The sequence below is a fragment of the Bos taurus genome, chromosome 5 (genome assembly GCF_002263795.3).
Source record: "Bos taurus isolate L1 Dominette 01449 registration number 42190680 breed Hereford chromosome 5, ARS-UCD2.0, whole genome shotgun sequence".
NCBI lineage: Eukaryota > Metazoa > Chordata > Mammalia > Artiodactyla > Bovidae > Bos > Bos taurus.
The window spans coordinates 74,241,939-74,269,634 of NC_037332.1; the positions used below are offsets into that span (position 1 = coordinate 74,241,939).

A 27,696-nucleotide genomic window follows, 5' to 3' on the forward strand; every position below is an offset into this window, starting at 1 on the left:
GCAAAACACTTCAGTATTCTTGCCTTGAGAACCCCATGAACAGTATGAAAAGGCACAAAGATAGGATAGCCCTATGCAAACAAGGAGCTGAAAGGAGATCTCCGAGACTGCTGCCACCATGGGCTCAGAAGACCTGGGGGGCTGCTCAGGTAATCAGCTGTCTCTTCTCTGGCTGGTTCCTACTTGTGACTTGGAGTTGAAGTGGTGCCAACTGGCTGAATTAACCCAGAGAAGAATCAAGAACCAAGAAGGGGATGAATAAGCAACCTCCAGCTGCCCGCAGGGGTCGGGGAAGTCCCGCAACCAGGGGTCTGTCTCCAAGGCCTCCTTCTGGGCTATCTACTCAGGGAGACAAGTCCAAGGTGCTCACTTCCTCCCACCACCCAACAGGTGACTCATAAGTGAGGCCAGGACAGCTCACAGGGAGAGAGGACAGCAGAGGGAGTCCTCAAGGCCAGATAGGGCTTCTCCTGCCCTCTCCCTTTGGTCCAAATCTCCTCCTGCTCCCAGACCCTGGAGTGTCACCACAGAAGCTGTTTCCTTCAGCTCTTGCCTTGCCTCCAGCCCAGCCACTCTGTGAGGGTCAGCGGACCTTGAACTGAACCCCAATCTGGCCTTTGCCATCTCTCACCTGTGTGACCTGGAGCACCTTACCTGCCCTCACCTATAAAATGAGAAGAATATTTTCCTATATTTTTATGAAGATCAAATATCATGTGTGTCCATGGCCTGGGCCAGTGCCTGCCACACAGTAGGTCCTACCTATTGTGGTGCTGTCCCCTCTACCTGGAATGTGTTAGTTTAGGCAGAAACCTCTCCCCTCCACTGGAATCCCCGCTCCCCTGTGCTATGTTAGGGCACCTGCCCAGCACTCTCATATAAAAGCACTTACTTACCAAATGTGACTGCCTCAGGCAGGCACTAGCTCAATTGATCTCAAATGTTCCTCCTGAAGATTCCACGAGGAGTGTTTCTTCCATGTCATTTGCTGGCAGAGAATGTCCTCTAATTGAGAAAAGATGAAACCTACAAGGAAGGGGCAGGTCATGTGACCTTGGACAAGTTATTGAGCTACTCTCTGCCTTAGTTTCCTCATCTGTTCACTTTTATTCTGAGGAAACTGAGATCATGCTTGCAAAGTACTTGGCATGATTGCTGATACATGTAGTGATTTCACACTGAATAATTCTCACAAACACATAGAATTATCAGAGATAGCAAAGGGAGAGCTCGCAGAAGAGACACTCTCTGAGAAAATGTTGAGTGCATATTTATTGATAACTTATCTTGTAGTCTTTAACTAAGAGCAGTAAGGCAAGGCAGAGACCAGAATTCTAGGACTAAAGAAGCCTTCTCCTGGAGGTCCAGAGGTAATCACATTCAGTTCAGTTCAGTCGCTCAGTCGTGTCTGATTCTTTGTGACCCCATGGACTGGAGCATGCCAGGCTTCCCTGTCCATCACCAACTCCCGGAGCTTGCTGAAACTCATCTCCATCAAGTCAGTGATGCCATCTAACCATCTCATCCTCTGTTGTCCCCTTATTCTCCCACCTTCAATCTTTCCCAGCATCAGGGTCTTTTCAAATGAGTCAGATCTTCACATCAGGTGGCCAAATTCAGGACTGATTTCCTTTAGGATTCACTAACTGGATCTCCTTGCAGTCCAAGGGACTCTCAAGAGCCTTCTCCAATAGTCTGTCACTGTTTCCATTGTTTACCCATCTATTTGCAATGAAGTGATGGGACCGGATGCCATGATCTTAGTTTTCTGAATGTTGAGTTTTAAGCCAACTTTTGCACTGTCCTCTTTCACTTTCATCAAGAGGCTTTTTAGTTCCTCTTCACTTTCTGCCATAAGGGTGGTGTTATCTGCATAAGTGAGGTTATTGATATTTCTCCCAGCAATCTTAATTCCAGCTTGTGCTTCATCCAGCCCGGCATTTTGCGTGATGTACTGTGCATATATGTTAAGTTAGCAGGGTGACAATATACACTGACACTCCTTTCCCAATTTGGAACCAGTAAATTGTTTCATATCTGCTTCGAACTGTTGCTTCTTGACCTGCATATAGATTTCTCAGGAGGCAAGTCAAGTGGTCTGGTATTCCCATCTCTTGAAGAATTTTACACAGTTTGTTGTGATCCACACAGTCAAGGCTTTGGCATAGTCAATAAAGCAGAAGTTTTTCTGGAACTCTCTTGCTTTTTCGATGACCCAACGGATGTTGGCAATTTGATCTCTGGTTTCTTTATGACTCTAATCACATTAGAGTCGTCTTTATGACTCTAATCACTTTGAAGATAAGGGGGTTTGTTCTGTGTGCAGAACAGCATCTAACTAATGCTGACATGTCAGTCAGAATGTCTAACTTAAGGGAGGGGAAAAGAGCAAGCAAAGAAGAGAGAATGAGTAAGATTAAATTTCAGGAGACATTTCTGAGAAAGCAGTAAAACATGGTTCCCACAATTCCCCTCTTCTTATTTTCTTTAATGAATGTTTCTTTGATCTTGTGGGAGGAATAATGTTAGCATCACCTCAGTGCAGGTGAGTCAAGAAAACGAAACAATTGATGTTCTGACTAGAAATAAAACACAAAGCAATATTATGAATAAGATGAAAGAAAAAAACCCCAAGATTTTAGATTTAGGGATGAGAACCAGTTCTTTGCATTGAGCCATGTGGCTTTATCTAGGAGGGTTTAAATAGTAACATCCGAACAGTATTGTTGAAGGGATTGAATCTGCTGACAAAGGATGTGTTGTAAGTGTAGGACAGAGTCATTGAGTATATCATCTGATTTTGGGTCTAGTTGTTGATGCAAATCATTCCAGATTTCAGAATAATTATGAGAAAATAAGGTGTTACACACACATGAGAAAACATACTGTCACAGTCTAATTGTGATTGAGTCCAAAGAGCACGCTGATGTTTACCGAGCCATAAAACTGTGGTGTCCAAAGCTGCAAGTTGAGGTAAAATCATTTGATCAGTTTTTACTTGTTCAGTAAAGTCAGAAGTTATATTAGCCATAAAAGTCTGTACTTGGTTGGCAGTTTTTAACGATATAGAAAGGGCAGTGGCAGCAGTTGCTGCAGTAACAGCTGCTGTGGTAACAGTTATGGATTTTCAGGAATAACAGGTGTGCCAGTATTAACGAGCTATTTCAGCTCTTCATGTAATGTCAGTGGCTCGTGGATGGTTATTTCTCTATCTTTTCAGAGGAGACGTGCTAGGAGGAGTCTTTTGGGTGGTCAACAGATGAAATTCTGGTAATGGATCTTGAAATCCTTGGTGCCTCATGATAAGGTTTCACATAACAGGCAAGGATTCAAAGTGGACCTGAGGAAGACAGAATGGCAGCATATCCCCTTCCCCATGTTTAGGTCCTTGCCAAATAGGAGAGGGCAGTTATTTAAAAAGTACCAGAGGGTATTCTTGAGAATGTGGAGGAGAAAAATGTCTAGCAGCAGCTGATTGTGAAGAATTTTTGGGAAGTTGACTAGTGATTAAGAGTGAATAGGGCAATATGCAATCATTCCCTGGGAGGGGTTAATTATTTCCTTTTCTGTTTATTTAAAAATTATTTCAGTAGCCCATTTGCACGTTCTATAATGGCTTGTCCAGTAGGGTTGTGAGGAATACTTGTGATGTTTAATATCCCATTCAGTTCAGTTCAGATCAGTTCAGTCTCTCAGATGTGTCAGACTCTTTGTGACTCCATGGACTGCAGCACACCAGGCCTCCCTGTCCATCACCAACTCCCGGAGTTTACTGAAACTCGTCTGTTGAGTCAGTGATGCCATCCAACCATCTCATCCTCTGTCATCCCCTTCTCCTCCCACCTTCAATCTTTCCCAGTATGAGGGTCTTTTCCAATGAGTCAGTTTTTTGAATCAGGTGGCCAAAGTATTGGAGTTTCAGCTTCAACATCAGTCCTTCCAATGAATATTCAGACTGATCTCCTTTAGGATGGACTGGTAGGATCTTCTTGCAGTCCAAGGGACTCTCAAGAGTCTTCTCCAACACCACAGTTCAAAAGAATCAATTCAGCACTCAGCTTTCTTTATACTCCAACTCTCACATCCCTACAGGACCACTGGAAAAACCATAGCCTTGACTAGATGGAACTTTGTTGGCAAAGTAATGTCTCTGCTTTTTAATATGCTGTCTAGATTGGTGATAACTTTTCTTCCAAGGAGCAAGTTTCTTTTAATTTCATGGCTGCAGTCACCATCTACAGTGATTTTGGAGCCCAGAAAAATAAAGTCTGTCACCGTTTCCACGTTTCCCCATTTATTTCCCATGAAGTAATGGGACTGGATGCCATGATCTTAGTTTTCTGAATGTTGAGTTTTAACCCAGCTTTTCCACTCTCCTCTTTCACTTTCATCAAGAGGCTCTTTAGTTCCTCTTCACTTTCTGCCATAAGGGTGGTGTCATCTGCAAACCTGAGGTTATTGATATTTCTTCTGGCAATCTTGATTCCAGCTTGTGCTTCATCCAGCCCAGAGTTTCTCCTGATGTACTCTGCATATAAATTAAATAAGCAGGGTGACAATATACAGCCTTGACACACTCCTTTCCCTATTTGGAACCAGTCTGTTGTTCCATGTCCAGTTCCAACTGTTGCTTCCTAACCTACATACAAATTTCTCAAGAGGCAGGTCAGGTGACCTAGTATTCCCATCTCTTTCAGAATTTTCCACAGTTTGTGGTGATCCACAGTCAAAGGCTTTGGCATGTATACCTGTGGCGGATTCATTTTGATATTTGGCAAAACTAATACAATTATGTAAAGTTTAAAAATAAAATAAAATTAGAAAAAATAAAAAATAAATAAATAAATAAATAAAATAAATTAAAAAAGGCAGTGCCTCCTTAGGCAGTTAAACCAAAAAAAAAAAAAAAAGGCTTTGGCATAATCAATAATGCATAAATAGATATTTTTCTGGAACTCTCTTGTTTTTTCAATAATCCAACAGATGTTGGCAATTTGATCTCTGGTTCCTCTGCCTCTTCTAACACCAGCTTGAACATCTGAAAGTTCATGTTTCACGTACTGTTGAAGCCTGGCTTGGAGAATTTTGAGCATTACTTTACTAGCGTGTGAGATGAGTGCAATTGTGCGGTAGTTTGAGCATTCTTTGGCATTGCCTTTCTTTGGGATTGGAATGAAAACTGACCTTTCTCAGTCCTGTGGACACTGCTGAGTTTTCCAAATTTGCTGACATATTGAGTGCAGCACTTTCACAGCATCATCTTTTAGAGTTTGAAATAGCTTAACTGGAATTCCGTCACCTCTACTAGCTTTGTTCATAGTGATGTTTCCTAAGGCCCTCTTGACTTCACATTCCAGGATGTCTGGCTCTAGGTGAATGATCACACCATCGTGATTATCTGGGTCATGAAGATATTTTTTGTTTAGTTCTTCTGTTATTCTTGCCACCTCTTCTTAATATCTTCTGCTTCTGTTAGGTCCATACCATTTCTGTCCCTTATTGAGCCCATCTTTGCATGTACTATTCTCTTGGTATCTCTAATTTTCTTCAATAGATCTCTAGTCTTTTCATTCTATTGTTTTCCTCTATTTCTTTTCATTGATCACTGAGGAAGGTTTTCTTATTTCTCCTTGTTATTCTTTGGAACTCTGCATTCAAATGGGTTAATTGCAGTGTTAATATCTCCCAAGCCTCCAATTTTTAATTTGTCGATCAATAGCATTTTGATGCAAACACCTGACTCCTCAGAAAAGATCCTCATGCAGGGAAAGATTGAAGGCAGGAGGAGACAGGGACGACAGAGGATGAGACGGTTGAATGGCATCACCAGCTCGATGGACATGAGTTTGGGCAAGCTCCGGGAGTTGGTGATGAACAGGGAAGACTGGTGTGCTGTAGTTTATGGGGTCACAGAGTCGCACATGAAAGCGACTGCACTGAACTGACTGAGCATTTTGTAATTTGTCTACAAAGCTCATGTAAGGTTCATTTGCTCCTTGTCTTATAGTAGAAAAGGATTCCTGTGGGACTGTAAGATAGGGTAAACAAAGACCAGCTTTATGAGCAGCTTTGGAGGCTTGTGTAAAAGCCTGAGCGTCCATTGTGGTTTGAGCAGCCACAGTTATGTATTGTCCTTCTCCCATAAGCATATTTATATTAACAGAGATGCCATTTTGAAGGTTGTTTAAAGCAAGCATAGTACAATAATCTCTATATTCTTGAAACCATAAGGAGTATTGAGCAGTAGGTAAACCATTTTTACAAGTGTCTTCCAATCCCAGGGTGTCATTTGTTATCCACCACCTATACTTTCTACAGTCCCTTTAGTAAATGAACTAGAGATGCCATTGTCCTGCTGTGAAAAGACAGGGAAGGCATCTACAGTTCCTTCCTTCTCTAAACCTTCTCTGACCATATTTTCTACCATAGGACCCTGAGAAACATTAGGAAGTGATAGAGCAAGTCCTTGAGTGGATTCGTGAGCTGATAAAGTAGTCTTTGTTGATTCTATACAGCTGGTTTTATACATAATAAACGGAGATGGTGGAGGTGCTTCTGGCAGAGGAATAATATCAGCCCAAGGAATTTCTCACTGTTCTATAGCAGAAACCCAATATGACAAAATTCCAAATATTTCGATGCTGTATATTTGCAACACCTACACCATTTCTCAACCAATGACCTGCTAGTTCCCAATCAGACACTTTCAAAGAACCTTCTTGTGGATACGAAGGACACCGAGAAGAAGTTTCGTTAGAAAACTTAGGAACAACGTAAGAAGTTTCATTAAGTCTAAAACAGAAATCTTACAACCAGCGGCAGCAAGCAGAAAGGAAAGCTGACATTTATGTGCAAGCTTTTGAAAAGAAAGAGAATTACTCATAGCAGAAAGCAAAAGTACTGCACGTCAGGAAGACTTCGTTCCGTTGCTAGCCTTAGAGGCCGTAGCCGCTGCCTGGATCAGCAGATGTCCTTTTCCCTTGCTTGGGCTTGAGGAACAGGTTCGAAGCAAATCATCAGGTGGTCTGTGTTCGGGTGCCAATTGTGGCGATGGCACACTGAATAATTCTCACTAACACATGGGATTATGAGAGTTTACAAGACACTCTCTGAGATAATGCTAAGGGCATATTTATTGATAACATACCTTGTAATTTTTAACTAAGAATAGTAAGGCAAGGAAGAGACCAGAATTCTAGGATTAAGGAAGCCTCCTCCTGGAGGTCCAGAGGTAATCACATTAGAGTCATAAAGAAAGGACTTTGAAGATAAGGGGGTTTGTTCCGTGTGCAGAAGAGCATCTAACTAATGCTGCCGTGTCAGTCAGAATATCTAATTTAAGGGAGGGGGAAAGAGCAAGCAAAAGCAATAAACCATGGTTTCCACACATATGGATTAGCTGAGTTCTGCATCTCATGGTGGTTTTGCTTGAATGTGCGGATAAGCTCATGCTAATTGAAGAGAGAAGAATCAGTAGGAGGGAGTTTTCTGGGAAAAGAATAATTGAAAACAAAAAGTAACTGTAAACAAGGAGTAGAGTTTACAGTAGGCAAATGACAACCTTGTTTTGAGTTGTGGCACCTACTGTGAGTTGTGGAAAGAAAGCCCCTACCTCGCCCCTCCCTTTGGTTGCCTTATCAGCAAAATCAGATCAGATTCCTGACCTAATTTCCAGGGTGATTGTAAGACCAAACTCTAGTGTGTGGTCCTCATGGGATACCACCCATCACTCCTCTGGCCCTCCCTCAAAAGCTGAGAGGAAGTGACCATAATGAGCAGGACCATTTTCTGGGATGAAGCAGCCCTGATGTTGGGCAGGTGGGTCTCTATGAGGGGTCCAAGCGCATAGCTGCCCCTACTGCTCGGGGCAAAAAAGAGAAGTCTACCTGCAGCCCAGCTGCACGACTCTCAGGATGCGGCTCCTGTTCTTCTGTTTCTTAATCTGAAAAATGGAGCTGATGCTTCCTAGAGCTGGTGTGAGAGTCTGGACAGGAACGGTGCAGATGGTGCCTGCACAGAGTCTGCGCATGCCCAGTCCTTAACACACCGAGGCTCTTTGCTCAGGAAACAAACAGAAATTCAGACTGGTTTTCTGAGTTGCCAGGTCACTAGCCTTCCTATAAAAGTGCTCCATTTGAAGAAAAGAGAACTGTGTCAAGTAGAAATAATCCAAGGGAGTAAAGAGTAGCATGCTCTCAGCCCTTCCCACAAACTTGACATCCATCCAAATGGCCTTAACCACCAAGGCTGGGCCTCCTCAGGTGAGTTGCTGGGATCTGAAGGCACTAGTTCTGTTCCGGTCAGCAGGGCCAAGTCCAGAGGGACTTGATCAAAGGGTGAGGGTGGGTATGGACAGAGTGGCTGAGGGGTAGCCTTAGGCCCCTTTCCCAGGTACCATGGGAGCATAGCAGGGGACAGTGGACTCTTAGGGGAGGCCCTGGAGGGCTTCTCAGAGGAGGTGATGGGAGATTTTGGCTCTACAGGGTGAGTATGATTTCTCCAGATTGGTTGCAGCAGGTGTCCCTGGCAGTTGGATCTGCATGAGCAAATTCTAGTAGCCACATGGGCATAGCCCTCCGCAGCAACAGTATGACCATGTGCTGGTGGAACAAAGGTGAATAAGGCAGGCAGGCTAATAACTGTGTGGGGATGGAGAGGAATGAGCGGGTGGGAAGATGGCCATGGGGTTGGGGAGTGGGTCACCAAGGGACTCACAATGTGGTGTTGTCAGTTCTCCTTCAAGGAGCCGACTCAGGGAGGACTATGTCAAGATGGTCATGAAATGTCAGGGCTGGGGTTGTTTTTCTAAGGGGTCAGCAGAAGGGTGAGAATAGTCCAGGGTGGGGCCAGGGTGGGCAGGGTGTTGTTAACTTGAGCAATCCAGAAAAGAAGTTTTCACTTTCCCTTTTGATTCTCTGGGTATATCTGGGCCCTGAAAGTGTGTGGTCACTGCATAGATGCACAGAAGGCGGCTGCATTTGCAGAGCTGAGAATAACTGGATCTTGTTCACACTCGGCCAGAGGAAGATTCCTGGGTAAGCAGTTGGGGTAGGAGCCCTGCCCATCTCCCCATTCTAAGGATGACTGTCTGAGAAAAGGATGACTGACACTACTTTACAGAAGAAGGGAAATGGAAGCTCAGGGAGGTGAGGTCATGGCTCAAGGCACAGGTTAGGCAGGGGCCTGGATGTGGAGGCAGATGTGTCTGTGTTCAGCAAAAGCTTTCCTAAAACAAGATGGTGTAGAGAATAGACGATGTAGGTCTCACATCACAGTTTACTGGCAGAGGGTAATCTTCTGGAAAGTGCAGGATGCCCATAAATGGAAATGCTCAGAAATGTGATGACACTGTCTATCAGAAAGAACTTTTAGCAAGACAGACAAGGAAAACAAATGGAAGCACTCCATGCAGGTAAAAGAAGTGTGGTGCTGTGTTTTCACGAAGCTGGTTGCTTCATGTCCCAGTAACGGGTCCCACACATCGTATTCTATTCAGGCTGTGCCTGGGAGGGTGGAGGGAGCCCTGGAGGCCCTGGAACAGTGGGAGCAGCAGAGAAGAGACAGGGCACCTGCCTAGTGCTGGGAGCTGCAGAAACTCTACACAAATAGACCTACAGCCAGGAAAGTGCAAGATTCCAGGGGGGCCTGGAGAGGAACTGGGGGAGACAGCACGGGGAGGAGGCTTTGGAGTGGGAACTCTAATTACAGGTAACATTTCACCTGGTGAGGCAGGTGGGGTCTGTGTCTGGCCATGCAGTTGGGCGGGGACAGGCTTCCCCACAGTCCTCCCTTTTCTCAGAAACAGCCTTTCCAGGAAGTGACCTGGAGGCTAACAGAGGAAGACACTTGCAATAGAAATCCAGCAGAAGGGAGCACCATCCAACATTCACACCCAGCTGAGGCCCAAGACAAGGGTCAGGACCAGGACAAGAATGGGAGGGAAGGACAGAAGGATAAGTCAAGGGTCATGATGCATTTACAATTCTTTGGCATCATCCAAGAGCTGGCCCTTCTGCTGGAGCCCTCTTCTTTCTGGCTTGAATTTTCCTTCTCATGTTTCATGATTTCAATTGGCTGCCCTGGCTCCTTGGGTTCTGCAGCTTCGAGGCAGAGAAGGAGGCTGGGGAGCAGCCCGCTCTCCTGTCCCACCTGCTTGGAGGCAGGTCTGCCTGTATGAATACTCTCCCATCCACAAGGTCAGTGCCTCTAGCCTCTGGCACCAGGCACACTCGTTAGTGGACAAGCTGATGGTTACTCTTCCTGAGGGACAACCCCAGGCATCACAGAGAGGAAGTGATAGAAAGATTTTAGGATGGAGCTTAGGCGAGGGGATTTGGGGGGGGCTCTAACGATATGGGGCAACTCTAGGTTGGGTGCTGCCGAGAACTGGGGTCAGTTCTACCAGTGTGAGTCTCAGTAACTCCATCTGTGGAGTTGGGGACCAGAGTGAGGATAAAGGTGCAATTGGTAAGAAGGAGCAGTCTTGCTTTTCAACCAAAGGAGGGGGTGTTTTCTTGGCGGGGACACAGTGATATGTGTTTGCTGTCTCCTTCGCTCCTGCTCTCAGGGTGACCCTGTGTGAAGCTGGAGTTCTGTGAGAGCCTTTAAGAGGAAAAGAACATCACCCTGTTGTGATACCAGGCCAGCTTTGGGATGTCAGGGCTTCTTTCTTTCTCAACCCTTTATAAACATTCGTGTAAATAAACAGAAGGGAATATCCCCACAGACTTCAAGACTGCTCTTCTTATTAAATTTATTTCATAACAAAATATTTCCTATTATACTTACCCTTCTTTACACCATGAAAAGAAAAGAAAGAAACCAGCTCAGTCCTGTCCAACTCTTTGTACCCCATGAACTGTAGCCCACCAGGCTCTTCTCCATGGGATTTCCTAGGCAACAATACTTGAGTGGGTTGCCATTTCCTTCTCCAGGGGATCCTCCTGACTCAGGGACTGAACCCACATCTCTTGCATTTTTCATCTCCTGCGTTACCACTAGTGCAGTTTTTAAACTTTATGTCTCCCTTTTAGGCCACACTTTATCTCAAGTCCTCTCATTTGATTATTATTATGAACTCATGGCCTTTCACAGACTCAACAAGGCCCAGTGAAGTATATTTATAGTAACATTACCTTTTCTTATTATTATTTTTTTACTGTTATATGTGGGTGCCCCCTCATGACCACTTCTCTGATCATCTTCAAGAGCATCCTTGCCTTTGCAGGAGCAGAGATGCTGGCCTGGGGATGCCTCCCCTGCAAGTTATCTTGCATCCTTTGAGTGGACAGAAGCCCATGGCTATACATGTGGGTGGGCTACTGGGTACATTGGGTATCCAGATGCTACTGGACAATATCTGTTTAAGGTCACAGTTCACTCTCATTATTCTGGTTTAACCCTGTTTTCATGCCTACTTTTCTAGAGAACTTGGTTTCATCAACACGAACATGCCTCCTACACTGACAGCTGTCACAGCAAGTCACACTTATTTCTGGTTGGCACTTAATTCAACTGCTTCTGTCATCTTTAAGGTGGTGGTGCTAGAAACCACCCCATTCTTGTGGGTTACTGAATACTATAAAGTGACTTTTGTTGTCTTAGGGCTTCCCTGGTAGCTCAGACAGGAAAGCGTCTGCCTGTAATGTGGGAGACCTGGGTTTGATCCCTGGGTCGGGAAGATCCCCTGGAGAAGGAAATGGCAACGCACTCCAGTACTCTTGCCTGAAAAATTCCATGGATGGAGGAACCTGGTAGGTTACAGTCCATGGGATCCCAGAGAGTCGGACACAACTGGGCAACTTCACCAGTAGCTGTCTTAGAGTTAAAACAGTCAAAAATCCTAAGTGCATATGGTTAAAAAAAATCAATTTCTACAGAGGGTTCTACTCATTCCTTCCCAAGGAAAAGCTATTTCTTTCAGTTCAGTTTGGTTGCTCAGTCATGTCCAACTCTTTGCGACCCCATGGACTGCAGCACTCCAGGCCTCGCTGTCCATCACCAACTCCCAGAGTTTACTCAAACTCACGTCCATTCAGTTGGTGATGCCATCCAGCCATCTCCTCCTCTGTCGTCCCCTTCTCCTCCTGCCTTCAATCTTTCCCAGCATCAGGGTCTTTTCAAATGAGTCAGCTCTTCACATCAGGTGTTCAAAGTACTGGAGTTTCAGCTTCAACATCAGTCCTTCCAATGAATATTCAGGGTTGACTTCCTTTAGGATGGACTGATTGGATCTCCTTGCAGTCCAAGGGACTCTCAAGAGTCTTCTCCAACACCACAGTTCAAAAGCATCAATTCTTCAGTGCTCAGCTTTCTTTATAGTCCAACTCTCACATCCATACACGACTACTGGAAAAATAATAGCTTTGCCTAGACGGACCTTTGTTAGCAATGTCTCTGCTTTTAAATATGCTGTCTAGGTTGGTCCTAACCTTTCTTCCAAGGAGCAAGTTTCTTTTAATTTCATGGCTGCAGTCACCATCTACAGTGATTTTGGAGCCCCCCAAAATAAAGTCTGTCACTGTTTCCATTGCTTGCCCATCTATTTGCCATGAAGTGATGAGACCAGATGCCATGATCTTAGTTTTCTGAATGTTGAATTTTAAGCCAGCTTTTTCACTCTCCTCTTTCACTTTCCTCAAGAGACTCTTGAGTTCTTCTTTGCTTTCTGCCCTAAGGGTGGTGTCATCTGCATACCTGAGGTTATTGATATTTCTCCCGGCAATCTTGATTCCTGCTTGTGCTTCATCCAGCCTAGCCTTTCTCCTGATGTACTCGGCATATATGTTAAATAAGTAGGGTGACAATATATATCCTTGACACACTCTTTTTCTGATTTGGAACCAGTCTGTTGTTCCATGTCCAGTTCTAACTGTTGCTTCCTGACTTGCATATAAATTTCTCAGGAGGTAGGTCAGGTGGTCCGGTATTCCCATCTTTTAAGAATTTCCCAGTTTGTTGTGACCCACACAGTCAAAGGCTTTGGCATAGTGAATAAAGCAGAAGTAGATGCTTTTCTGGAACTCTCTTGCTTTTTCAATGATCCAATGGATGTTGGCAATTTGATCTCTGGTTCCTCTGCCTTTTCTAAATCCAGCTATTTTTTAGATAGTTAATCAATGACTTTAAATTATATTTGGAGAAGGAAATGGCAACACACTCCAGTATTCTTGCCTGGAGAATTCCATAGACAGAGGAACCAGGCGGGCTACAGTCCAAGGGGTCACAAAGAGTCAGACACAGAGAGTGACTGACACAAACAGAAATGATATTACTACATTGAGAGCTGCAATAGTGTGAGAATGTGTGCCCAGGAGACAGGAACCTGGACTTGGAGTCTGGCTCTAGCACTAGCTGTGTGCTCTGAGTACGTTGCTTCACCTCTCTGAGCTTCAGTTTCCTTTCTTATAGGATCATTGTGAGAACTAAAAGGAAGTGAATTCATACCAAGCAGTTGGGAAGGTGCAAAGTGGGGTGTCATCAACCACAATAGCTAATCAGTATTAGGTATTGCATTTTTTCATTTTCTTGATTTAAAAATTTGTACATTATTTATTTATTTCTTACTAGGAAAAATAAGGATTTCATTTATTTTTATACTTTTCTTATACCCTTCCCCATCTTCTGCTTATACAATTATTGCTCTAGTTTTATATCCTCTATTAGGAAGCTTTGCATTTGTAAACATTTTATTTATGTATTTATTTGTTATACTCTCAACTGGAACTACTATTTCTTTACTCCTAGCTTTGTAAACAACTCTTCCCTTCAGAGCTTCAGCTCCTAAGTTCTAGAAATGTATTTTAATTTTTATATTGATTAACTGAATTGTTAAATATCACATATATCAACAATACTTCAGTTTTAAACAGCATCTAAAATAATCAAAATGGGAAAACCAGGACTTGGACATACATTAATTTACCTTAGATTTTTTAAAAAATAAAACAAGATAGTTTACATATTTGTGATATTTTAATACTTTTTTTTAGAGCTAACTTGTACCAAATAGCTGCACTTGCTTCTGGGCAGAACTTTAGTTTTTCCTGATGTTTCTAATTGGCTTCCTTTTCACCCCATGCACTGTTTATCTTCAGCATTTCCTCCATTTCTTTCCAACTGTGCCTCATGTGATACCGAGTCCCCTGTCCCCACAGACTCTGGAGTTCTTATCCCATTCTGGACTGGTTTCTCTCTAGGTCTGCTGCGCGCCCAGCTGGGATCCTTGGATTCCCTTCCCATGGGGTTGATGTTCCTGATTCCTGGATCCCACATCTATCTCTCTCATGGGTATCCTTTATCTCTTCCATAATTAAACAAACACATAATCTAATTTTTTTCCTGCATCTCACTCTCAAGTAACTTTCTAAAGGTCTGGTGAAGGGTGAAGGCTGCTGTAAATATGGGATGGGATGTGGGGGTGGCGGGCTTGTCCCCTGCTCTCCCCTCGGCCTCCCTATCATCTTGCTCCCCCTGGGGCTCTGCCCAGCAGACCGTTCTTCTCTCCTGTGAACACGCTCCCTGTTTCTCTCCCTCTACTGCACTCCTCTTATTCATCTATCACTTCACCGTCCAGTGAGTCTTCAGACATTTATGAACACTCTGGTCTCCTGTTGCCCCCATGCTTGTTTTTATTAGCAGCAGAGGGAGGAGAGGAAGGCTATGGTGAGTGAGGTGAGCCCAGTGAGTGGGGTGGAATCCAGTCTACCAGGGGCAAGACTTCTGACCTTGGCCAAATCATAAAACTTCTGTACTTCAGCTTCCGTATCTGCAGATGGGGATACAATGTACACATATCAAATGTTAATGGAATAGCATACAAGTTATCATATGTAAAGTTTCAGAGCCAATACCAATGCAGAGCGATGACCACAAACACAAGTCACTCTTATCAGTAGCTGTTATTATACCTGTAAGTACCTTTACTGTCATTTCAGTCAGGTCTCAGGAGGAGGAGTTGACAAAGGCCTCAGGAGGAGGAGTTGACAAAGGCTCTTTTGCTTTCTTAAAACAGTAGCTAAATGTCATCAACATCTGCTTTCCTTCCTCTTCTCCCATGGCAAGATAATCACATGCAGAATCAAAGTAAATTTTTTATATATAAAGACCTGAAGCTTTTTTTTTTTTTTTTTTTAAAGACCACTGAGAATGGGAAAGTCTGAAAGGATGGACACCCTCATATATTATGAGGGTGAACATAAATTATGACAGTCTGTTTGGATAACAGTGTGGATCTAGGTATGAAAATTTTTTAGGTATTGATGCCTTGTGATTTAGTAATTCTACTTCTAGAAATAGCTTAAGGAAACAGTCTCAAATGTGAGTGAAGTTTAATACAAGGAGAATGTTCTTTATTATTTACATACGGTATTAGAACCAACCTAAAGTCCAGTAGTCAGGGGAGGACAGCAGAGAGGACCAGGCACAGTTCGGGGTCCTCAGCCATGCAGGGCAGGGACACAGGAAGTACGGTGGGGCTGGTGGGACTCTAGGCCCTTGTGAGATAAAGGCTTTTGCAGAAGCAAGGAAGACATGGGCTGTCAGAGTTGCACCACCAAGAACTTTGTCAAGGCTGACTTGAGCCTGGGGGGCAAGACATCATTTTAGAATGAGAAGAGTCATTTACCAATAAACATATATCCACAAGTAATTCTTTTCATATATTAAATGGAGTAGAGCATAGTCATCACAAACCTGGGATCTGGATCAGAAAGTCCAGGCTCTGGCACCAGTGTGAAAAACTGGGCTGACCTAAAGTTAGATTAGTTTCAGGAGCCTGCACGTCATAGACACTGGATCAACATCACTTATTACCAGTTAGTAACAGAGTTGCTCCAACCTCATGTAATTTCCAGAGTATTCCTTCCTATCTATTTGTCCGTCTCTGGATTTATTACTCCTATAACTTCACAGATGGCTGTTTCCTCTGTTATTATCTTCTCCTTGTACCCCAACAGGACTATGACTTGGAGGAAGTTGGAGGGTGGTGCGGAACTTTCCTTAACTAGTGACCTGCAGAGCCCAGGAGACGGAGAACCACGCTGGGTTAAGTCCCCGGTGGCACTGGTGGCTGTCCCAGGGGAACCTACCCGAGACCTCAACCCTCGCTGCTCCCTCAGCCACTGCTTACTCGTGATCAAACCCACGTTCTGTTTTCTCTCCCCAAGGGTGAGGTCACACCTCCTTCCAGCCTGACAGGAACAAGGAGCTGAAGGGAGATATCTGAGACCCTGCTGCCGCCACCATGAGCTCAGAAAACCTCGGAAACTGCTCAGGTAGGCAGCTGCCTCTTTTCTGGCCAGTTCCTACATGTGACCCAGAATTGAGGGTGGTTCCTCCAGGCAGAGTTAACCTACAGAGGAATCAAGAACCAAGAAGAGGATGGATAAGCATCCTGGAGCCCCTCAGGGGGGCCACGTGGAGTACCCCCAACGGGAGTGTGTCCACAGAGCCTCTTTCCCAGCCCTCTCCTTGTGGAGCCACTTGCTAGGTGCTCACTTCCTCCCCCACTGCCCTCTAGCAAGTGACTCAGAAGTGAGGCCAGGACAGTCCATGGGGAGGGAGATAGCAGAGAGAGTCCCCAGAGCCAAATGGGGCAGCAAGAGGAGGTCCCCCAGCATCCCTGGAGCTCCTCCTGCCCTCTCCCTTGGCCTGAGCCTCCTCCTGCTCCCAGACCCTGGGGCATCACCACAAACACCATTCCTTCAGCTCTCACCCTGCCACTTACCCAGCCGCTCTGCAAGAGTCAGCGGACAGTGAACTGAACCCCAGTCTCCCTTTGCCACCTCCCACCTGGAGGGGAGGGGTGACGGGGTTGTTCACAGGGTCACACCTGGCTCCACCCCTCCTCGAGCTGGTTGATCCCCTCCCCTGCCCATTCTGAGGGTCTCTGATTAGGATCCTCTCACATAGTAGTTACTCAATGGTAGATGGTCCTAAACCCTTTTTGAAAATTAGGTAACATGTAAGTTCCATGTGAACAACACTGTACTTCTACTTCTGTACATGCTGCAGTGCGCTGCTGTAGTCTGTGCTTAGTTGCTCAATCGTTGTCGACTCTTTGCGACCCCCATGGACTGTGGCCCACCAGGCCCCTCTGTCCATGGGATTCTCCTGGGAAGAATACTTGAGTGGGTTGCCATGCTCTCCTCCAGCTACAGCGCACTCACCACCAAAATTTAGTTGGAAAAATCCCTATGTCGCATAATGAAGAATCACAGGAATTTAAATTAAGGAGGATTCAAAGTCATGTCCAAGAAGTGTCTGACACTTGACCTTGGGTTCCACCTCTGAGCTTTCTGCTCACTGGCCTTGGGTTGTCCCTTCTCCTGTCTGAGTCTCACTTTCTTCTTCTGTGAAATAATAATGCCTCCGTGTGTTCATGTACCAGGAAACACATCTTACATCGTGTCCAGCCCCTCCCATATGTATATATCCTAGTTGCCTATGTCTTACCTGCAGTTCCGTAACCTCTAGATCCCTGAAATCATACAGGGATCTTGGTCACTCATTTGAGCAGTGATCTTGCCCTGTACTGATCCGAGGTTAATTATTTTCATTACATTCTCTGTCCCATTTAGTGTGAATATTCTTTTGTTTCACTGCTAAAACATGGAAGCGTTCATTTACCGGGTGCTCCAGTCTCTGCTGGAAGTAGTAACTCACAAAACACACGTGCCCTGTACTCTTTCTCTCTGTGTGAGTGATGTGCTCATTTGTTCAGTCGTGTTCAATTCTTTGCGGCCTCGTGGACTGTAGCCCACCAGCCTCCTCTGTTCTTGAGATTTTCCAGGCAAGGATACTGGGAGTGGGTTGCCATCTCCTATTCCAGGTGATCTTCCCAACCCAGGGATCGAACCCACGACTCCTGTGTCGCCGGCATTGGCAGGCGAATTCTTTACCACTGTACCACCTCAGAAGCCCTCGTTCTCTTTCTAAAAATTAAAATTGCAGATTCCTGAAGACATCTAAATCCCAGGATTAGATAATGACTCTGGAGGGTTGGAAGTCCAAGATCATCAAGGTAGAGGTGGTTTCTGGTGAGGCCTCTCCGCCTGCTTGCATCCTAACTGCCCTCTAACTGTGTCTTCATATGGCCATTCCTCAGGAGGAGGGGGCAGGAAGAAAGAGAATCTGGTGTCTTCTTTTCTAATAAAGACACAATCTTATTGGATTAGGGCCTCACATGACTTCATTTTACCTCAATTGCCTCTTTAAAGGCCCAATCTTCAAATATAGTCACTGGGGTTCAACCTTCAACATATGAATTGGAGGGTGAGGGTGGGAAAAGCAGTTCCGTCCATAACCCCCGGTGACTCTACCAACAGTGCCCAGGTGATCACTACTCAGGAAGATGAATTTTAACAATTTATACTAAATAACATTTTTAAAAAATTTTGCTCTAGAATTTGTTGCAGTTATCATAGTATGATAGCAAAAGCAGATCACTCTTAAGGCATAAACTTTGTTTGTTAATTTAAATAAAAATATATGATCCCTGTCACACATAGATACAATTTTCTGAAAGGTTGCTTCCATGAGCTGTGAGCAAATCTGGTATCCTTGGCCTCAAAGGAGAAGACTTCAATCTGGAGCCAGAGACAAGGCTGGATCACTCAGAGCTTTTTTGTAGTAGAGTTTTATTAAAATGTAAATGGGGTAGAGAAAGCTTCTAACATAGACTTCAGAAGGGGACAGAAAGAGTGCCCCCTTGCTAGTTTTTAGCAAGGCATTATATACCTGATAGCAAGCTGCTAATCGGATAACAGAAATGCCTCAGACAGAGAGTGTTGTACCAGGCTCCTCTCCCACAACATGCATTTTGAGATAGAATGGCACAAGGGGACTCACCTCTGGCCATGAAACAATTGACATGAACCTTGAAGAAAGGCAGATTTCCAAGCAAATGAATAGTTTCATTAACACAGCTTAAGAAAAACATTTCCATGAGAAATACACATTGGTTAGCTCAAGGTTTGAGAAAAAGTTAAGTTCAGGGGGCACCAGGTGTCGTCATGGCAACACAGGATTATAAGGAGCCTTTTAATCTCATGTAGATAAGGGGAAAAAAACGTCTGCCACTAGCAGTTTATTTCCTCCTGCCACTTGGGGACCCCTGTCTTTCCTCCCTGACTGTAATCCTGTATTTCTCCCCTTTTCATTTTGGAGAATATAGCAACTAGGGAAAAGGGCTGGCAATTCTGTTCAGACTGCTTCGAGCTGGCCAGGGACACAGACCTTAAATTGTTGAGGCAGCATGTTCTGCTTACCCTCATATGGACGATCTTTGATCCAGGGGGCCCCAAATAATAGTTGGAGAAGGCTGTGGCACTTGCCATTTGTAAATCAAAAGTCTTCATGTGGCTAGAAACAAGTTGAACCAATCAATGCATATATATTTGGAAACCAAGCACCTGATGTGCTAAGTCACTTCATCATGTGTGACTCTTTGCAGCCCTGTGTACTGTATGTAGCCCACCAGGCCCCTCTGTCCATGGGATTCTCCAGGCATGAATACTGCAGTGGGTTGCCATGCCCTTCTCCAGGGGATCTTCCTGACGCAGGGATCAAACCCACATCTCCTACATCTCCTGCACTGGCAGGCAGATTCTGTACCACCAGCGCCTCCTGGGAAGCCCAACTATGCACCTGGTATCATATTATCCCAGAGATAAGGCTGATGTCCTCAGAGAGCACATGGATCATTGGTAGTCAATGATTAACCCAGAAAAAAGCATAAAACACTGGGGAATATTGGGAAACTAACAGATTTCTCTGGACATGGTTTATCTTGCCCTTCTGAGAGACCTGTAGATCTAGACGAGATTAGTTTAGAAAAGGGGTCTCATTGAATTCAGAGAATCGTCAGAGTCCAGTATAGTTCTGGGCTAATCAGAGACTAAAGAACCTTTGTAAAGAGAACTAGGCTTGGGAATCAAGCAGTCCTATTTTGAATTAGCATGTTTTAGTCAAAGGTATGGAATTAATGATAAGCATCGGTTAGGAATTTCTGTAATGTCCTCCAATGCCAAGTGACCACTAACATCCTATTTCCCACTATTCCTTGATGAGAGGTAGAAGGCATAAAGAATATTCCCAGCTGTAAAATAAACTGCACTCCAACGCCTATGAATCCTAAGATAAATATTTTTTTAAATAGAAGAAACTCACTGAATCAAATGATTGCTAAGCAGAGCAAATGCAGTGTACATAAAACTAAGTTAGGAAACCTTTTAATTACACAGGAAATCAATGGAAGGATTAGTGATTTAAGAAAAGGATCATTTTTCCTGTGGCCCCACTGCTGTGAATGATATCTTCATGAGCCTGGGCCACCTTCTGTAGTGAATTCTGGGGACCTATTACTGGTCTGAACTCACCAATTCATTCCGGCTTGGGGAGCTGCTGCAAACTGCTGGAATACCTCCTTGGAGGATGAAGGGAGAGCTACTCCTCTTATGCTATATTCCTTTGTCATGGATCCTGTGGGTTTATTTCAATAGGACCTCTGCGGCCAACAACTATTACTCGTCCTCCATGTGACAAAAAATTTAAATCTTCACTAAGTTTGACATTAGCAAACATTTCAATAATCATATCAACTCTTTTTTCACCAACAGATTTCTTAGTTTTATCAATATTATTAGCTTCTTTGTGATTAAACACTTCGTGGGCTCCATTTTGCAAAACAATCTTTTGTCTTTCCTCAGTAGTAGCTGTGCCCAAAATCTTTAAGCCATAAGCTCTAACCATTTGGCATGCTGCTCTTCCAGCTCCTCCACCTGCCCCAGAACACTTTCTCCAGCTTTCACATGGACACTGGGGAGCAGACTCGATAGCAGTAAAACATGAGATGCTGATGGCAGCTTCTTGTTTAAAGTCCAGCTTTTTGGGGAAGTGTGTAAACAATGTGATGGGCTTCCAGAGTGAACTCGGTGTAGCCCCCAGAGACCGTCCTGGTAGTGAATATCACCTTTCTTGAAAGATACATTCTCTCCAGCAGCTTCTACTATCCCAGCCACATCTCAGCTAGGAGTATAAGGTAGAAGTGGTTTTATACTGTGAGTGCCAGAGCGGATGTATATGTCTACTGGGTTTACACCACATGCTTGGACTTTGTTGGAACCTGGTGGTCTTTCAGAATTGGTAGAGCAACATCCAACTGGAGTTTCCACACTTCGGGTCCACCAAATTAAAAAACTCAAATAGCTCTCTTCAACTTCTGTCGCCATGGTGATCTAGATACCTGTTCTAGAGTGGATTGTCAAAATCTGTGAGCCCTCCCCCAGGTTACACAGGGTTTAAAAAAAAAAAAAAAGCTACCCAATACCATTTATGATCCACCACAAAATCTTCTGCGCTTTCCCAGTGACTCAGACAGTAAAGAATCTGCCAGCAATGTGGGAGATCTGGATTTTATCCCTAGGTTGGGAAGATCCCCTGGAGGAGGTAATGGCTACTCACTCCGGTATTCTTGCTTGAAGAACCCCATGGACAGAGGAGCCTGGTGGGCTACAGCCCACAGGGTCACAAAGAGTCAAATAGGACTGAGCGACTAACACTTTCCCTTTTTCTCTTCACAAATTCTTCTAACCTCATTCTCTTTCCTTTCATCTAGATATTGAGATCTTTTTTGAGGATGTTGCTGAGTGTCTCTGGGACATACTGAGCAGAGAGGAACTGCTTCTCCTGCTGACTGAATTCCTGAAGAAAATTGAGGCTAATGCTGGTTTGTCCAGGTAACCTGTACAGGTGTATTGGTGTGTCAGGAAGGTCACCTACATCCCACAGCACCAGACTAGATTTTTGCTAGCAGGCACACCTCCTCCAAGCAGGACCTTATGGTGGGGGTTGAGGATGTTCCTTCTCAATATCTCATGAGGAATGTTTCCTCCATGTCATTTGCTGCCATTGAACAACCTCAGGTTGAGAAAAGATGAAACCTGCAAGGAAGGGTCAGGTTATGTGACCTTGGACAAATTACTGAGCTATTCTCTGCCTTAGCGTCATCATCTGTTCAGTTTTATTGTGAGGATACTGAGATCATGCATGCAACGATCTTCCGGTAATGACTGATACAGAGTAGGTACTCAATCAATATTAACATTTAAAAAGCTTGCTGGAAAGAATTCTGGTGAGGAGAACCAAGCAGAATTTCCTTTGGGTCAAGTCAGAAAATCCTGACACCTTCATTTGTATTACTCGGGCTTCTACCTAGATAAAGCCTTTCTAGTCCCCATCTTAGGAACTGTACCAACCCTGCAGGATCCTGCTGGCCCATAAAGCAGAGAAGCTGGAGAGGAACTGGGTGGAGCTGATGGGATCCTGGATCTAGCCCTGCCCAGCTCCTGGGTTCTGGGCTTATGTGTTAGAGTTTCAGATTTGCATGTGTCCAATGGGAATAGTAATTCAATCTGATGGACTATGGTGATGGCCTCAGAGTGAACTGCAGGGTCAGAGGTGGGGAACCAAGTGCAATCATCTCATCCGAAAGCCCAGGGAGGCCTGGATCAGGGTCAGACCCCAGGTCAGGGTGGAGCAGAAGGTCCAGGTTGGAGGACTAGTAGGCAGGCTTGGCAGCAGAACCAGGACTAGAGTGAGGAGAGTGGGCCCTGAGGACACAGAACTGAAGGGGCTGTGACCCTGGCAGAGGTCCCGTGAGTGGGAGGGGGGACATTTCTTCCCTCCCTGATGGGCTCCCCTCATGCTGGGCTAGAGGGCCCTGGGTGACCCTGTCTGTACACCCTGCCTGGGACCTGGGTTCTCACTGCATCTGGGACCCTCTTCTAATTTACATGGAGCCACCGTGACAGTGGAAGGCCTTGTGGCTCAGTGAGCCCTCCAGGGTCACAGTGAGTGGCTGCAATTGTGTGTCATTTGGGGAATTCTGAGGAGCCTCACTCATCCCCACCAAAGAGGAAAACACTTCCTCCACCAGCTGTGCAAGTGCTGGTCTCTTCCGGCTCAGCCATTCAGATGGGTGTTTCCTCAAGTCTCTTGACCCTTTAGAGGATCCACAAAGTTCCACATGACCTTGGGGAGCAGGATCATGAAGCTGTCACAAATTAACATGTAACATCTAAGAGGTCAGTGGTGCTGAGTGCTGGGTCAGGAGTCAGTGAGGTGGGCTGGAGAGTCCAAGAGGAACCAGCAACACATCTCCTGATCTCCAGGCAGCTGGGGCAGTGGATGGACTCAGGGACCTGCTTCTGGGAAAGCCAAGGACACAAGCCTTAGAAGACAGCAGACGGCAGACTAAAGGACTGTTAAGGTGCCTTTAGTTCTGACTTTGGTTTTTTTTTTTTTTTTTTCCTACAAATTCTAAGTCACAGAGACAGCCAATCTGCAAAGGATGAGGGCACAGTGCTCAGGACTATGCTTTCATTTGAACAAATGGCAAATTTAGGGGATCCCCCAAACCACCCTCAGGTTTGAGAATTCCCTATAGAGCAGACAGGACTCACTGAGACCCATCCTGATCCCAGTGTATTACAGGAAGCCTGTGGGTTTCCATCAGTCACAGGGCAGAGTCTGGGCGGATTTCACACCTGAAGCTTCGATTGTCCCCATGATGCGTTACTGTTCTGGAACTTGGTGTGTGGCAGGGCACATGGAACACTGCCTGCCAGGGACACTCACCCATTTAAAAAAAAATTATCCTGACTTGTGGTCTCCAACCCCTCCCTGAGATCAGACTAATGTCTTAGAGTCCAGCTCCTCCAGAGGCCCCATCACACGTCTCCTTGTCAGACTGAACAGTGGCCAAAAGGCCCAGGCAGACAAGGACACTTATATCAGCCAGAATATTCTAGGGGCTTAGGGACCACTTCCCAGTAGCCAAGGGCAAAGATCAGGTTGACCCCTCACTACACACTGAGGCCCTTGAATGCCGGCTTTCTGCTCTAATCCCACTTCTCTTTGTTTCTCTGTGGAGTTCCCACTCACCAACTCTTTTAAAGTGCTGGTGTTGCCCTATCTCTGAGACATCTCTACCAAATGTGTTTTTTTTTTTTTTTTTGGCTGAGCTACATGGCCTGTGGGATCCTTGGTCCCTGACCAGGGACTGAGTCATGCCCGAGGCAGTGGGAGTGCAGAGTCATAACTTCTGGACCACCAGGGAATTCCATCAAATATCTCTCTTAAGTTATGAGTATCCTAAGGTGACTTTTTTTTTTTTAATCTGTTAGAGGATTGAAGAAGTATATGGAGCATCTACAAGGTATAGAACCTGCGTTTAATGTTGAAAGAGGAAATTTTACTTTTGTAAATTTCTTTTCTAATTGATTTATAGTACTATCTCTGTATTTATGCAGAATAGACATTTTTGAACCTATTTTACAGACAAGCGAACTGCCTTTCTAACCACTTGACCTTCATTGTTACAGGGAAGACATGAATGCACTACATGAATATCTGAATGAACTGAAAAGAGACTTGGCTGGGAAGGAGCAAGAAACGCTCCCAAAAGAGCAGCTGGATAGGAAGAGGTTTCTGAAGAAGTTTCCTCGGGTGACACAGCAGCTGGTGGAGCTCAAAAACAAGCTCCAGGAGCTTGCAGACAATGTTGACAAAGTCCACAGGGACTGTACCATCTCCAATGTGGTGACCCACAGCACCGGCACTTTATCTGGTGCCCTGACCATCCTTGGCCTGGTTCTGGCACCCGTGACAGCGGGGGCCAGTGTGGCACTCTCAGCCACTGGGATAGGGCTGGGAGCAGCGGCTGCTGTGACCGCTGTGTCCACCAGCATTGTGGAACATGTAAGTAGGTCATCAGCAGAAAACAAAGCCAGTCAATTGATGTCAATTGGCATCAAGAAATGGAAGGTGCTCCTAGAGGTACTCAAGAGCAACCCCCAAATTGTTGACACAACAGAGAAATTGGCAAAAGCCGAGAAACACCTTGAAATAAATATACATGCCATGGAGACAGGTGAAGCCAACCCTGACTCTGCAGTCAATGCAAACATCTACCTGAGCCCTGGGAGAATCGCAGCCCCAGCCATCCAGCAGGTAGAGGCAGGTTTCAAAGGCACGGCTGTGGCAGTTACCAAAGGAGCCCGAATCGCGGGGGCAGCCACTGCAGGGCTCTTCCTCCTGGTGGATGTGGGCTTCCTGGTGAAGGAGTCAATGCACCTGCATGACGGTGCAAAGGCAGCATCAGCTGAAAACCTGCGGCAGCGGGCCAGGGAGCTGGAGAGGAAGCTGGAGGAGCTCACCCAGATCTACAAGTGTCTGCAAGAGGACCCAACTCCACCAACCCCAGAGCAGTGAGGGTCCAGGGACACATTCAGGGCCAAGGTGCAGAGGCACATTGTCAGGGAAAAAAGGAGAGTGAGACAAACTTGTTGGAGCTGAGATTTAGGAAACTGGTGTTTCTGCAGCTGAGCACAGGAGGGGAGGGGTGAATGCAGGTGATACATGGGGAGAGAGAAGGAGCCTGGATTAAGGGAGGAAGGGGGACTAGAGAATGGGCGGGGGCCGAGGGAGAAACCTCTTGTTTTTTTCACACTGTGAACTTTCTATTTGTATTGAGGAATAGTCGATTAACAGTGCTGTGATAGTTTCAGGTGAACAGTGAAGGGACTCAGCCATACACATACATGTATCCATTCTCCCCTAACTCCCTTCCCTTCAGAAACCACTTACTTTGGACTAAAGACGACACTGGGTGCAGAATACAGGGAGAGGCAGGGGAACTAGCAACGAGACACAGAAAGACAAAAGGGCTGAAAATGGGGGATAGTCAGAGAGGCAGCATCATTGGGATCCAGGGGAAGTAGCAGGAGCAGCTCTATCGCCCTTGCCGGGGTCTGATGCCCCAGCAAGTAGAGTCTCCCCCTGGTGGTGGCCTCTAGCCCGACTTCTCCAACAACTCGCCTTTGATCCCAGCATTTTATCTTAATTAGGCTGTGACTTCTTTTGTCTGCTTGTTTCTTTAATTGAAGTAGAGTTGATTCACAATATTCTGTTAGTTCAGGTGAACATCGAAGTGATTCAGTTATACATAATTTATGTATATATCTATATTCTTTTCATTTTTTTAATTACAGATTATTATAAGATACTATTATTCCCTGTGGTATACATAAAGTCCTTGTTTTTTAATCCATTTTATGTATGGTAGTGTGCATCTGTTAATCCCACACTCCTAGTTTACCCCTCTCTCTCTTTAGTAACAACAAGTTATGTTTTCTATGACTATGAGTGGTTTGTTCATAAGTTCATTTGGACTCTTTTTTTTGTGGCCATGCCAAGCAGTCTGTGGGATCTCAGATGCCCGACGTGGGATAAACGTGGCCATAGCAGCAAAACCACTAAATGTGAACCACTAGAGCACCAGGGAATGACCTAGACTATTTCTTAGATTCTCCATATAAGTGATATTATGTATCTGTCTTTTCTGCCAGACTTACTTCACTTAGTATGATCACCTCTAGATCCATACATGTTACTACAAAAGACATTGTTTCATTCTTTTTATGGCTGAGTCATATTCCATTGTTTGTATGTACCACATTGTCTTTATCCCTTCATCTGTTGACGGACATTTAGGTTGCTTCCATGTCTCGTCTATTGTAAATAGTGCTGCTATGAACATGGGGTGCATGTATCTTTTTGAATTGGAACTTTTTCTTTTCCAAATATATGCCCTGAAGTGGGGTTGCTGGATCACCTGATAGCTTGATTTTTAGTTTTTAAGGAACTTCTTTACTGTTTTCCATAATGGCTACACCAAATTATATTCCCAGCAACAGTGTAGGGGGCTTGCCTTTTCTCCACATCATCTCCAATACTGATTGTCTGTAGACTTTTACTTGATGGCCCTTCTGATTGGTAGGGGGTGATCCCTTATTGTAGTTTTGATTAGCATCCACAGAGGATGAGATGGTTGGATGGCATCACTGACTCAATGGAGATGAGTTTGAGTGGACTCCGGGAGTTGGTGATGGACAGGGAGGCCTGGCGTGCTGTGGTCCATGGGGTCTTGAAGAGTCGGACACGACTGAGCGCCTGAACTGAACTGAATGAATAATTAGCAGTGTTCAGCCTCTTTGCATATGCTGGCTAGCCATCTGTATATCTTCTTTGAAGGATGGTCTATGTAGAACTTCAGGCAGTGGCTTCTTGGTGACAGTGGTGGTGATGATGGTGGCGGCAGCAGTGGTGATGACAACTCAGTGGATGGAGCATCTGACAAGTATCCAGGTGCCCTTTGAGTTCAGGTGCACCGAGAGACCAGTGAAGTTCCCATGAAATTCCCAGTGTTGTGTAGGAACAGAGATTGATTTGGGAAAAAGAGAAAGAAAGATGAAGCAGAAGACATCATCAGGCCAAGGAACTATGCGGTGTGTCAAGGAGATCAACCAGCCTGGGGTCAACAGACAAGGCCTCTCTGACCCTCAATTTCCTCCTCAGTTGGGGATGAAGCAGAATAAGGTATTTAGGACCATCTGCCTCTCTCTACATTGTGTTCTATAGACTTTAGTCCAATAAATATGAATTGATTGATTGAGGCTCCTTGCATTGATTGATGAGCTCAGCTGCCTGACCTCCTTCCCCATGAGACTGTCTCCCAGGGTCTCAGGAAGCACGTCCTCCATGGCTCCTCTGCCTGCCCGCTGGGCTCCCATAAAGTTGTTTCCCTCAGACCCTGGAGCCCCGCAGGCCCCATGGGACACCAGGAGGAGCCCATGT

At 45.1% G+C, this 27,696-nt stretch overlaps 1 protein-coding gene and 1 pseudogene across 1 annotated transcript; one reads left to right on the forward strand and one right to left on the reverse strand.

Annotated features, from left to right (window-relative positions):
* The first annotated feature begins 8,196 nt into the window (after positions 1–8,196).
* On the forward strand, positions 8,197–27,508 carry LOC521214 (apolipoprotein L3). The gene is made up of 4 exons (XM_024992531.2): positions 8,197–9,035; positions 16,167–16,274; positions 21,617–21,737; positions 24,384–27,508. The coding sequence occupies exons 2-4, from the start codon at positions 16,244–16,246 to the stop codon at positions 25,270–25,272; spliced, it is 1,041 nt and encodes a 346-aa protein (XP_024848299.1). The 5' UTR covers positions 8,197–9,035; positions 16,167–16,243; the 3' UTR covers positions 25,273–27,508.
* Positions 20,260–21,331, reverse strand: LOC101905799 (zeta-crystallin-like; annotated as a pseudogene).
* Positions 27,509–27,696: the final 188 nt, after the last annotated feature.

Bases quoted from the DNA above. Each gene is read 5' to 3' on its own strand.
- LOC521214 (XM_024992531.2), top strand. From the start codon at position 16,244: ATGAGCTCAGAAAACCTCGGAAACTGCTCAG. The intron at 16,275-21,616 runs GTAGGCAGCTGC...CCTTTCATCTAG, and splicing joins AAACCTCGGAAACTGCTCAG to ATATTGAGATCTTTTTTGAG. The intron at 21,738-24,383 runs GTAACCTGTACA...TCATTGTTACAG, and splicing joins GCTAATGCTGGTTTGTCCAG to GGAAGACATGAATGCACTAC.